At 49.5% G+C, this 13,349-nt stretch overlaps 1 protein-coding gene across 1 annotated transcript in view; it reads right to left on the bottom strand.

Moving 5' to 3' along the window:
* LOC104514657 (protein 4.1-like) overlaps window positions 1-11,465 on the bottom strand; it is a gene marked incomplete at its 5' end in the record, with an annotated part of 24,663 nt that extends 13,198 nt beyond the window's left edge. The window contains 4 exons of the mRNA XM_010158399.1: window positions 5,315-5,494; window positions 8,452-8,514; window positions 9,456-9,512; window positions 11,254-11,465. Of these exons, the coding sequence (XP_010156701.1) occupies window positions 5,315-5,494; window positions 8,452-8,514; window positions 9,456-9,512; window positions 11,254-11,465 (512 nt within the window). The remainder of the gene's footprint in view (window positions 1-5,314; window positions 5,495-8,451; window positions 8,515-9,455; window positions 9,513-11,253) is intronic.
* Window positions 11,466-13,349: the final 1,884 nt, after the last annotated feature.

Below are 13,349 nucleotides of genomic sequence, written 5' to 3'. Positions count from 1 at the left end.
ACCTGGTCTAGTGGAAGGTGTCCCTGCCCATGGCAGGGGGGTTGGAACTGGATGGTCTTTAAGGTCCCTTCCAACCCAAACCATTCTGTGACTCCTCGAGGAGGTCTCCCCCGCCAAGCTCAGCAGAGTTCCTGTGCACCCTACGGCGTGTTCCTAGCACACAAGCACGCAGCCCCGTCCGCCCTCCGCCTGTGCCGAGTGCACGGGCAGGCTGCGCTGCCGACAGCTCGCCTTCGCACCCCGGCACACCCGCACAAGCACCCCGCGACTTCTGCACTTCCGGAAAGAGGAAGACTGTGTATTAAAGGCAGTGTATTAACAAGGGGAGAATACTTTCCAATGAAAAACCAGCATCCTCAGAAAACAAAGTCCTAAAGGCACAAACCGGTGAACTCATCGGAGCAGGTTACTAGAGTAACCGGAAAGATTCCTGTGAGATTGAAACGAAGGGCTTCACTAGCAACCTAAAATTCTGAGACAGCGTTTAGAGAGCCTCGACCTCACTGAGAGCAAGAGAGGCGGCTCAAAACGGCCCGTGATACACCACGGTCCATCCATCAGACAGCACATGCCGTATTTGCCTTACGTCTTTTCCTGCAAGCTCATCTGCTAGATTCCTAAATAACACTGTACACACACATCTACAAAGGGCTATAAATACAGGTATTTATATATATTCACACATTTTAGTCCCTGTAATAAAGGTCTGCTCTCTCTTCTACGCAGCTGGAGCAGCTGCCCACACTGGTGGCAGGGGTGGCTGCTCTCAGCAGTAACTGTGCCTACACCACCCTCCAGAGAAAGCAACAGGGAGCAGATTACTACTGAACGGAGAAGCGCTTGGCTCGGCTCAGCCTGTAATTGCTATATACAGAAAAGAAACCCCACAGACACAAAGTCCCATCTTCCCTCCACCTCGCAAACCTCTTCTACTCAGCCCAGCTGAGCAGCTCGTCTCGGAGCCTACGCAGCTACACCCGGGTAACTCGGATAAACGGGAGCATCATCCAGACATTTACATTTGGAGGCAATAAACAACAAGCAGCATGCAACAGCTTGGTTAGAGAAGTCAAAACAATCGATGGCTTTAACATTAGAAGCGTGTCCTGACATAGTAAAGTCAACATGCTATAGAGGAGACGTACCTAAGGGCAGGTTACTCCATTCCTGTGACCTAAGCAAACATGCGTCGGTTAGTTCAACACAAATTTAAAAAAAAAAACCACACACTGGAAGAGCACCAAGGCCACCAGATTCAGAAAAATGATTAATCTACGTTTACAATAAATATTTCCTTGCAATGGGTTTTCTCCTGCAACACGATGTATTCTCTCAGAAGGGAGAGCAGGGGTGTGAGAGGGACGCTGCGGTGCTTTGCAAAAGGCTCCCCCCACCAGGAAAAGGAAAAGTTGCCCGTGCCTGTCTCCGAGTAAACACTAACAGCAGCATTGGCAATCAACACTTTCTGCTTAAATGCCAATCTTGGTTTCATAGAAAGGAGTGGTTATGGATTAGAGTCAGCACGTTGCTGTAAAGCCTCTTTTGGACCAGCATCAAATGTCCTTCAGCTTGTGGACACCTCGCATTTCAAACAAGAAGCTTAAGAGCAAGTCTTCAGCAGCTCCTACACGAAGTCTACAGGGGCTGAGGCAGCAAACATCTCCCCCCACGTATTTACCCTCCCCGTCTGCCCTCTCGCAGCAATCGGGAACACGGTTCAGAGAAATTCGCTTTTGCACACTAGGAAACTTCAGAACGAGCTGGCAATCCATGACCACTCCTGCCAGGACCCAGATCACAGCTACGCAACGACACAGAGCGGGATTAACACGACGGTCACAGGGCGTCCCTCCCCGGGACAGCCAACTACGGAGATACCAAAGACCAGGACAAGGAAGATGCAGCAGAGGCTACGGCCAAGAAATTCAGGAGCTTTGGTCTTGAGGTTTCACCATGACCCTGTTGCCACTCAGAGAAAGAGCAGCCACCAAACAGTCAGTGCTACGACCAGGAGAAAGGACATCAAAAAGGGGACGCGTGGAGAAGGAAAAATGCTAGAGTACAGCTGACACTTTTTGAGTGATTTCTGCTCTTCAGGAATCGGAATAGAAACCTTTGGAAGAGTTTCTTCACTTGCTTGCCGGGGAAAGGCTGTCTCAGTAGGCATCGCCTGCTTTTTTAGTTTGTCTTCATCCTGTACTAACAGAGGACGTTCCCGTGTCTGCTTTCGTGGTAGAAGATCAAGAAAGACAGAGAGAGATGAACAAAAATGACAGATGGAAAGTGCCCAAACCGATACTTGGAGGTGTGCAAAGTGTTAGGACAGCCTTCCTCTCAACGGAAAAATAAGCTGCCCCGGAGAGCAGAGCGCGGCGGCTCGGGTCGCACCAGCCCTGGAGCTACAAAACCCCAGTTCTCTCCGCAGAGCTCACGAGCCTCTGGATCAGGATCACGCGTGTTTTGCACCTGCCCTGCCAGAAAACTCTATGCTCAAAACCTACTGAAGTGTTTTGGCATCGGAATGGGTGGGGAAAAAAAACGTCGGAGGCATTCGGAATAGGAACGGTGTAGTACAAAATGTGGTCTTTGACCGGTTCCCGTCCCAGGGTGCCCTTAAAACCAGCGCGCGTTACAGACCGTGGGACAGGCAGACTGCAGCGCAGATACAAAATGCTTCTGCAAAGTTCTGCTGGCGGTTATCAAAATTAGGATTGTTTTGAAAATTCCACTGGAACCAGCGATAAACTGTTACAACCGAGACACCCCAAGTGCGGAACAGGCGGGGTGGCAGCAGGAGCACTGCAAAGTCCTTACATCTTCCTCTGCATTTTAGCACTTCTGTTGCTGGAGTCTAAGGAATGTAAAAAAACCAGAGGGAGTATATCCAGTAGGATCATGCAGGGGCTCTAGCGCTTTCGTTGAAGAAAGAAAAGACTGTGGGAAATGTGTCTGTTTGGGAACTCTCCATCCCTTTGGTTCGCCAGGCCTGGTCAAGCCCAAGTGCACCTAGGAGAGGAAAAACTTGGCTCTAAGCTCTCTCAGCTGAGCTAGCCTCCTTTGATCCGTGCGGTATTTTGGGACTGGTTCTTTGCACACCCCTAAGTGATGAGTACTGGGGAGAAAGTAGCTGGGAGACTGGGCAGCAAAAGAAAATATAAAATGCAAGAGTAACGTGATCATCAAAACAAACGAAAAAGAAAACGGAAAGAAAGACAACATAAAAAGAACAGGGTACAGTTAAACTTTCATAATGGCTTTTCTCTCCGAATACACGGTTCTATCTTTCATGCAGGTTTTTTTCGAACCAGCCATGCACCGAAATAAGCAAAATCGAAAGCTGCAAAAGCTGCAGCAGTGCACAAGTCCTCTCGGTGTGAGTTATGAAACTATTTCATGTAGCCAAAAGAAAAAAAAAAAAAAAAAAGTTATCCAGCCACGACGGCGGAGTTTTGCTCAAAAGTTGTGTTCAGCAGCACATGTCAGAACAGCAGCTTTACCTCAGGCCCACCAACCTGTCTCTCAGAAGATAGGACAGTGACTTTCTTGACCTGGACACACAAAGCGTGTTAAGGTTCAGTTGACTTGCAATAAAACATCTGGGAACAGCAAAAAAAGCAGCCCCCGGCAGAACACCCCTTGGCCACTACCGCAGGGTGAAGGTACCAGCAGGAACAGGAGAAACAGGGTCGCTTTGCATCATGATTTCACATGCAGGTGAAGGAAAACACCGTCCCCGGTGGGTGCCTGGCGAAGATGCATTTCTGGAAGCTCACAGCAGAGCAAGACCACTTCAGAGAAGATCAGATTAAGAGGGAATTCCCAGAAATGCAAATCCAGGGCTGACACCAATTCTTGCCTCGCTGTGGACCACTGCAGCCTTTGATGGGGAAAGCCCACATCACCCCAGCATCGTGAACAGCAGCCCCCCGACCTCACTCTGCGGTCCCCATGCCAGAAACTCTTCGCAGTAACCAGGAATATCATTCTTGAGGTGCAGCCGTGGAGCTGGAGAGCCCCCTGCTCTACCCCCCCCGCATCCGCACAGCACGCGGCGCTGGGGGCAGAGCTCTGCATCGCGCTGCTGCCCAAATCCCTGCGCAGTTTACACTGAGGCTCAGCAACCAAAGAGCAAAACCCATCCACGTGTTATAAACAGCGTAATTCCAAGGATAACGATCCACCCTCATTAATTCATTTGTGGTTTTTTTTTCCTAAGGGGGAAAAAGAGCCCTATCATTGTCATGGATTTTCTCTGTGTTGGAGGAACCTGTATTAAACCTGACTGCTAAAACCCCCTGTCCCAATGACCCTCCCTCCACTGCAAGATTATTTCTGTTCGGAATGTATCTCCCTTGCAACGGTTCGAAGATGAACTGCAGGTTTATCAGCAGCACTGGGGCAGGAAGGGGAGAAGCTGGGCTTAAACCAGGGATGCTACATGCCTGCCACCACTGCAGCCAGGATGCAATAAAAAAATCACTTTTATTATTTAGGAGACTGGTTACCACAGCTTCCAACTACAGTTTTACTCCCAAGTTTCAAATCGGAGCTAGGCAACACCAATATTAACCAGAGCAGCTGTCTGTTATGCAAGAAGAAACCAGTTGGCTGACAGATCTTTGCTGCTCCAACTTGAATTCTTTGAAAAATTACCTTTTTAAGGAAATTAGCAGAGCGATGGGGAATGTATGCGGCTACTAACATACAGACCCTGTTCCTGCAAGGAGAAAGATTTCCGTCACGTATGAACAGCCCTGCTGTAGCCACCTGAGGGGTCTCCCTGAAGCCTCCACAGCAGATCGGCACCTGCAGATCCTAATCCAGCTGAAACCCAATGACATACTGGATTAACTGGAGAATAAAGTGGCTTTTGAAAATTGATACCATCCTAGTGCTGCTCCTCTGGATTACCTGCAGTGTTATCTCTGACGTAACAATTCCCTCCAATTCAGGTGTTTGGGGTATTTTTGCAGGGGTGGTTCCACATTTGGGGAGATGCATTCCCTGGCACCAGGAATACGTCAGTCCCCAAAACAGCCACGTGAAATAGTCAGAGATGACAGCAAAGCTAGGAAAAGCGGCATCAAAACCTGGTGAAGAATTCCTACATTCTCTTCTACCAAATAAATCCAATTTTTCTGACACTACCACTAACATATCCATTCTCTCAGAGACCATCAAACATGCTGAAAGTCAGTATTAACTATTAAAATCCAATATAACTAAGGGTAGCTGAGGCTGAACCCCCGGGCTACAAAGCTGTCCCTTGGAACAAGGCAGTGCACTGACACCCGCGCGCTGCCGAGGTACTCACTCCATCTGCTCCCGTGGGAATCTGTCCGTTGACGTTGAGGGTTCGGAAAGGGGAGTGAGTGGACAAACGTTTGTCCCATTCACTCGGCCGAGGCTCTGGGACGGACTCCATAAAGTTCTTCTTCAGCTCACTGATGTTGGCATGATGCTTCTTTATTTCTTCTTGGGTCTTATCCAGATCCTATCAGCAAAAGGACAGGATCAACCAAGAGGCACGAGAGGACACCCACCAGCGCCCAGGCTACCGCATAGCAAAGCTGCGCCCAGCAGAGCTCCTGCCGACTTCCACCAGTTGTGCTCACACGGCAAACACACAAAGGGAACGTCCTCTCTCCTCTTTCCTCTCGTATTAATTGGGATGAGCTGCAACTGGCACGGAGCGGGGTCTCCTCTGGGAGCAGGACGTGCCATCAGTCCATCTCTCGCTACACCAAACGGATGACAGCTGAGGGGTAGACCCACGGCTCCCCCCATATGGGATTCTTTAAGTTGCAAGAGCATGTTTGTTTGGGTTATTTAAGTTGATGCCTTTAAATCGGGTGGGTTTGCTTTCTTTTCCTTCTGCTAGCCTGAATATTCAGGGGTATAAATGCTTTAGTGTTTCAGAAAATGTTTTCCCAATGTTATTTATTCTCTTCATACCTATTCTCTTTCATCCTACCAGGAATTATCTTTGGTCCTAGAATACCTTTACCTTTCTCCCCCCCCACCTCTCATCTCATCCCTCCAGGAGCTACCACAGGAGGTTTTAGACTTCTGAAATGAAGATGAGATGACAGCCCTCTCCAGTCGATTTTAGAATTTACTTGATGGTGGATCATTCAAGGAACTCCTGCTGCAATCCTTCACCTGAAAGAACTGGATTTCTACTCTGTGATGCCAGTTTGCAGCATAAATACATGGGCTTCAAGGCACGTCAGCTCTCTTCAGCTTGTTTACAAATAGCTTTTTGCTTGCAAGCGGAACAGAGTTCATGGAAAACAAAGCTTTTGCACAAAAGAGGCTTAAGCCAAACAACAACTTTTCCGGACAGTGCCAAAAAGCAGCAAGCCTCACCCGTTAGAAAGGGGGAAATTAAGGTCAGTAAAAGCATCACTGGGAAATTTCACTAGTTTTGTGCTTTTAGTTGGTACTCAGCCTGTGGATTTTGGAAGGGGGAGAGCAAATGCATCCCCAAGGGAGGTGTCACCCCCTCAGTGTCTGCGTCCCTGCAGCTCACCCAGGACGCCCGCCCTCCCTCCACAGGGCTACAGCCCCCAGCGCCTCATTAAGAGCATTTGCTCTTTTGGGGATGGTTCTGGGGGAAACAACAGTTTTGGCACCCGTCCCGGATGAAAGCACAAGGCAAGTGCCTGCTAGTCAGAAGAAAAAAGGCACGAATGAGTCTGTTGAGGTCTCCGGGGTAAAGCCCTGCCCGGGTGCAGGAGCCCTACGGCTGCTCCTGGGTTAGGGAAGAGAGAAAGACCACCTTGGCTATCCACCACTGCGCAGGAGCTGGTCCTGGGAGCGCTCGCAGAGAAGCTAAAGCCAGGAGGAGCTACGTGGAGCCACAACGGGTCTTGAAAGCATCTCGAGGAAGAAGCTCGCTAAAGCGTTAACGCTTTCCCTCCTGGTCTGCCCTTTTTATAAGAAGACGGAGGGAGCACGGAGCGTTAAACGGCTTTCGGTAAAATCAAGCAGCAGCTTCGGAAGTGTGAGGTCTGCTGGAAAAAACATCTGATCTGCCAAAGGGAATGAAGGCGGTGAGCTGCTGGGGTCAGCCCTTTTCTAGGGGAGGGCTGGAGCACCTGCAACAGAACCGGTGGGAAGGGCAGCGGAGAGGGAATGGGCTGGAGAAGGGGCTGGGTGCCAGAGCCATGTATTGCACCAACAGGGAAAAGGGGTTCAGAAGCAATGAAGAAGCTGTTCGGGGTTGGGGAGACGGAGCTGTTCGAGTTGGGTGAAAGAAAGCGACAGGCAGAGTCTTCGCAGCGCTCTGGCCGAGCCCTGCCCATGGTGCTGCAGACCCTTCGCTCGTGGCCGAAAGCTCCAAGTTGTAGCAGTTAAAAAAAAAAACAAAAAAACCAAACCACCCAAAAAACCCAAACACCCACCCAAAAGCTGCAAAACTTTTAAAATTCATATTTGGAGAAGGCAGTTAGTACACTTCACTTTCAAGTGATACCAAGGAGGAAAACCCTACCAGCTGCTGGTGCTGCAAGTCTGAGTGGAAACACGTAACACAGGAACAGAGTATCAGAAGCCACAGAACGTCTCCCATAACACAGTGAATTCAAAAAAATAAAATATATGATCGGCATGGTCTGTTCTGAGACCGCGCTTCGGTGAAACCAAGTGTAAAGGGCTCCCAAGGCCGCGGCCTCTCGCCCACTCACGGGCCACCCATGACCCTCGAGCCCCCACGTCGCTCCGAGGGGACCTGGCGCCCACGGGAGTGTGAAAGGCGCTGCAAGGCGTCGCCTCGCCTCCTGTCGGAAGGGACGTGGGCATCGCGGTGGCCTGAGCGCCACGGAGGTGACAATTCCACCTCCAGCTCCTCCTCATTTTTGCATTTTCACAGACTGTCTTTTCCCCCAGGAATATAACTTATCTCAGGCAATGAGAAAGTTGTAAATGAGCCTCCCCCCCAGCCACGATCCGTGCCGCTGTGAGCACCCAGCGACGCCTCCTGTCGGAAGGGACGTGGGCATCGCGGTGGCCTGAGCGCCACGGAGGTGACAATTCCACCTCCAGCTCCTCCTCATTTTTGCATTTTCACAGACTGTCTTTTCCCCCAGGAATATAACTTATCTCAGGCAATGAGAAAGTTGTAAATGAGCCTCCCCCCCAGCCACGATCCGTGCCGCTGTGAGCACCCAGCGAGTCCAAGAGCAGACCTGGGCTCTGCCAATCATATATTTTGGGTAAGGATGAGAGAATGAGAGTCAGAAGAGGTAGAAGGAAGGATGCCTGCACATTGTCATGTTTACTGTCACCATGCAAAAGCATATTTAAAAGAAAAAAAAACCAACACAAAAAGTCGTCCATGCAACAGCATGCAAAAACAAAGGCAGCAGCAGAAGAGGAAGAAAAAAGTTCAGCGCAGATGCAGAAGGTCTAGGCAAACGCAACTGAAAAAAGCTTCAAGTTCATACAAACCTCCAACATTAAATTGCTATGCCTGATATAAATGTTTTCACCATCTAGCCTCTTTGATCTTTTCTGTGAAAATGAAAGAAAAGGGGGAAACAAAACAAAACAAAAAAAAAAAAAGCAGTAAAAATTAAAATGTTGTTCTTGCGGGATCGACAAATTTGGCAAATGAAAAAGGTTAACTCAAGGTCGGGAGCGCAGCGCTGTGCCAGCGTGGGGTGGGGACCCCGCCGCGGGGCCGCCGGCGCGGGGCCGGCATCCGGGAAATGGGGAGTTCTTGCTTCATGGAGGATGGGGAAATGCAATGAGTCCTTTAAAGAGACAGCCCCCGGGGGGTCATCGGCTTTTGCCTTGGTTTGCATCGCTTGCCACCGGGAGAGTTTACCCGTTCCGTGGAGGGGGCTGCGCTGCCCGGCGTAACATGTGCGCAGGAGCTGTGCCCTAACCACCCTCCCCATCTGGGCTATGTCCCCTATGGCTTCATCAATCCAAAACCCAATTGCACTCTTTTTTTTTTTTATTGCCCTTCCCAGAATGCACACTGTAGTTTTCTTTGGTTTCTAACTAAATTTGTTAGAGAGAAGCAGAGGTAAGTTTTATCAATCAAACCAAATGTGTTTCTCTCTGGCATTCAACATGCACAATTTCAGCAGACTGTCTACGGGACAAAACCCTTAATTTTAAAAACAGATTATTTGATAGTTGTAGTTTAAAAAAAAAAACAACCCTAAAAGCCCAACCCAAAGCACACGAAGAAATTGGAGCACTGTCTTTTTAAACAGGTTACAGATGCATGAATGATAATGGCAAATTTGTTTGGTGAAAGTGTAAAATGGCTAACCTTCCTCATTCTTATCAGCTCTTCCTCTTTTTCTGCAGGCTGCTGCTGTGGGGCAGTGATAAAAAAAAAAAAAGTTGTTGGTTCATTTACATATGTTGAACCTCACTTTTTAACCTTAAAAAATAAAAAAAAAAAGAGTGAGCAACCTAACTGAATTATTAGCACAAACCTGGGGCTGGTCACCATTCGTGGTGGGTACTGTGACCTCAGTGTGCGTTTTCCTCACCTACATTTAAGAAATAAATTGGTAAAAACATTTCTTGTTAGTAGACTTGTGTTTTCAAGAGACCATTTCGTTTCAAAACACAGCTGCATCGAGTTGGTTTTGAAATGCTGGGTGAACATGCAAAAACCAACATGCAGCCCTCTGGAAAGAGTTAAAGACACCGCAGCTCCCCGACAGCCTGTTAGTTAAGAGCACATTCACAATAATCCCTTCATCCTGAGAAATATCTGCATTTGAAACCCATGGGCTTCCCTCTTCCATCAGCTTTGCCCAGCAATGTTTCCGTTTGCAGCTGGATCTCCCAGGGAAATCCTCAGCCAAAGCAAGGTGCTCAAATTAACAGGGACCTTCCCAAAACCAGAGAATTATTCGTTACGCACATGTATTACGTTCACAGCGTCAGTGAGAAGAGACCTATCTAGAAAATCGAGCCTCAGGTCACAAAGGGAGTTCTTTACTGCCCATGAGAGAAGAGCCAAGACTGCCTGAACACTTTAAGGGAAGTATTTTAGGGAAACGGGATTGCAAATCCTCTGAAGGCCAAAGCATCGGTGGTGTTACGAGAAGCGATGCAGCTACATTTGAGAAACGGGGTAAATTTGGCACCTTCCAATCCACAATTTCCTCCCACACCTACATTTAAAGAACAAAAAAAAGAAAATCCAATGTTTTAGCATTTAGGGAAAAAAAACCCTGTAAAAAGTGAGATGGGATGAGTAACATCCCCTTGTTCTCAGTTCAGCGCCAGGGAGGGTGAGCTGCCGCGCAGGAGCAGCATTCCAGGAGTGACGTGTCACGATGCACACGCCGAAGTGCCATCCTGAAGGTCTCTTCAGCATTTGCATTGTACAATTACAGGTCACACAGGCCACAATATTTTTTTTAAAGAACCTCTCCTTCCTCCACCTTCATCTCCCAACCTTAATTAACAGCGATCTCCCCTGGAGGAAGTCATACAAGACCCAGGGCGTGACCTGTTAGAGCAAAAACGTGGCTCCAGTAACGGTGAGAACAGCTAAATATTCAGAGTAACATGAAAATTGTGTCCCCAGGCGTTCACCTCTGCGGCAACACGGGAGGGTTTCAGGCAGTAAGAGTTGCAGAACATTAAGGAGGCTGTAAGATGAACGCTCATTGTGCACATTACTTCCACTTACGAGAACAAAACACACATCCCGACGCCCATGGAGGTCTCAGACATTTGTACAAAGATCAAACAATGTTTTTAAAACTTTCATTTAAACAATAAATCCCCCCAAGGTCTCAACAGGGCCATCCACGACTACAACTTCAGCCCAGTGTCACCGGCTCCCGCAGAGAAAGCCTATCAGTGCAAAAAACACTCGGACGCCGGGCTGCAGCCCAGATCCGTATCACCGGTTTCACTGGAACTGCTCCCGCCGCCGTACCAGGAATCGGCAGAGGCAGCCTGGCGCCGGGTGAGCCCTACGTCCCCGTACCACGAACCCCTGTGCCGTTCCTGCCAGCGCTGTTAACGAGATGTCAGCGCTCAGCGGGACCGCAGCCACCCAGCACCTCCCGCTGCCTCGCACCGGGGAGTCAGGGCTGGGATTGCTCTGGGACCCAGAGCTCCAGACCTCATTCCCACCTGAAGCCTGGGCAAGGGATAAACCCTTCGCTGGCCGGGAGGGAAGGAGCACGCGGCTGCTGCTCCACGACAGCTTCTAGAGCCGACGCTCCAGCCCGGCACCTCTTCCCAGGAGAGTGTGGTCTGACATACCTTTGATGCATCAGCTGGCTCCGGCTTGGCTTTCTCCGGTGGGATTTCTTCCCGCCTCCCATCGGGTTTTGCTGCTTCCTTTTCTACTTTGGAGGCAGCAAGCACGTCCTTCGTGTCAGGCTTCGCTGGGACTGCTTCTGCAGCGTGGCTCTGAGCGATGGCCGGGGCAGAGGTGGGCCAGGGACTCCTCTCGGGGGTTATCACGGCCACTGCTGGGGATGGGGGAGAGAGACGGGGACAAGGTTCAGAGCGGGCAGCGCCAGGCAGTGTCTTTCCAAACTACAGTGCTGTTGTTTACAAAGAAAGGGAGGAGGGAGGAAAAAGAGGGAAAAGGAAATAAAGATGGTAAGCCAAGCAGCTTGTGCATTTAGTAGGGGAAAGTTGAAATTATTTTCCTTATGGTTTAAGTAAAACAAACCAAAACCTCCCAACAGATGGTTTACAAAAAGCAAGCTTGCACTCTGCAGAGAAGCCACACCAGCAAGGCAAATCTATTTCTGACACTGTGCCAGCGATTTCTGGGTCCTTCGCACACCACAGACACAAGTCGTCCATCCTAGCCAAACAGAAACACAGAGCTGAGGGGAGCCCTCGGCCAGAAACAGACGGCTTCTGGAAAGGCAACACGGGCTGTGCCCCATCTCCCCGGCCTTTTCAGCAGCTCAGACACAATCATCCCCCAGCATTGCTCTGCAGAACTTTACAGCACCTTCCCGGTGGGTTTCGAAGCAGGCTGGGCTGCGGGTCCGAGGTGGGCATCTCCTGCCGCAGCCCACGGCACCGCTGCGAGAAGATACCCAGCATCTCCAGACCGGTGACAGTGCAGAAATGAAGAGCGTGCTGCCAAAAAACCCATCTAGCCAGAGGATGACAGTCTTAAATACAAGCGCTAGGTCCACACAAAATCAACTGCCTACTCTTCCCTTCGATCCCTGATTTCCCAGAGAGCACCCCATCCCTGAAAAGCCTGACACCAGTGACTTCACCGTGCGCACCTACAGAGGCACTAAGCTATTGAGTTCTCCTGATGTTGGGTTTTAGGGGAGTTCCACTACAAACATACCTGTCACCTGAAATCGTTTCTCTGACGTGGTCTCATATCCCTAAAGTCGCAGTTTATGCGGCAAGGGTCACACTCTAACCCACTCAGGGTTACCAGTGTCCACTCAGCTAGACAAAGACACTAGAAAATTTGGTGTTAAAGATTAAAGAGTTATATTTTAAGTAACTCCTTCGGAATAATTCTTGTTTCCCTGAAAAGATAACTAAGCTGTGTGTATAAAACCTGTACAGAATAAAGTGTCCACGTGGCCAAGAACATACAAGGCGGAGGGGCATAAACCACCAGATTTTTCAGAGACTGAAATGACACTTTTAAGACAAACTCCTAGACCCACGTCTTGCTGGAAATCCGCCCTAAAATCCCAAACCACCACCACCATCTCTTATCTCCACCCCCCCTTTCAGCACGGCAGTTCAGTTCTGCCAGCCACAGCGTTAGCCTTTCGGAAGGCCAACCGGTGCCATGTCCCAGCATGACGTACGCCACGGAAGCGGTGACAGCCTCCGGGGGTGGTACTGAGGGTCGGTGAGATGGTGGGGACAGTCGGGATTAGGAGGATGCTGGGTGTGCAAAGCCGTTCGCGGTGGTACCTGACTCCTTCTCTAGAACTAGTTGGCCCTAGTTCTCTCATCACCATCATTTTTTCTTCTTCCTCTTCGACTAGGTTTATCTCAACATTGCCAAGAGCACGTTGATCTAAAAAAGTTACGGACGTGTTAAAATGCCACCTCAAAGATGAAGCAGGAATACTGCCTTCAGGGAACCCACATGACCACCTCTCTTCAGAGACTTCTGCTTCTCTCACAGCGCTTCAGAGCATCTGAACAAGCAGGAAAAGTAGTAACAGAGAGCAAGCTTTTCCTCTGCCACCCAACGACGCGTTTGTGCCGCCCAGGACTGCATTATTTCGGTTACGTTGCCTTGACCTTTTGGCTATTTTGACACATGGCGACCGAAACACAGTAAAAAGCTCTGCTCCAAAATACGAGATATTATGAGATGATACGTCCCTCAGCAAGTTTGCTAACAACAC

This window comes from Eurypyga helias, unplaced genomic scaffold, assembly GCF_000690775.1.
Source record: "Eurypyga helias isolate BGI_N326 unplaced genomic scaffold, ASM69077v1 scaffold15159, whole genome shotgun sequence".
In the NCBI taxonomy this organism is placed as follows: Eukaryota; Metazoa; Chordata; class Aves; order Eurypygiformes; family Eurypygidae; genus Eurypyga; species Eurypyga helias.
Note: the sequence above shows the minus strand (reverse complement) of the source record. Positions and strands in the feature narration are given on the sequence as shown.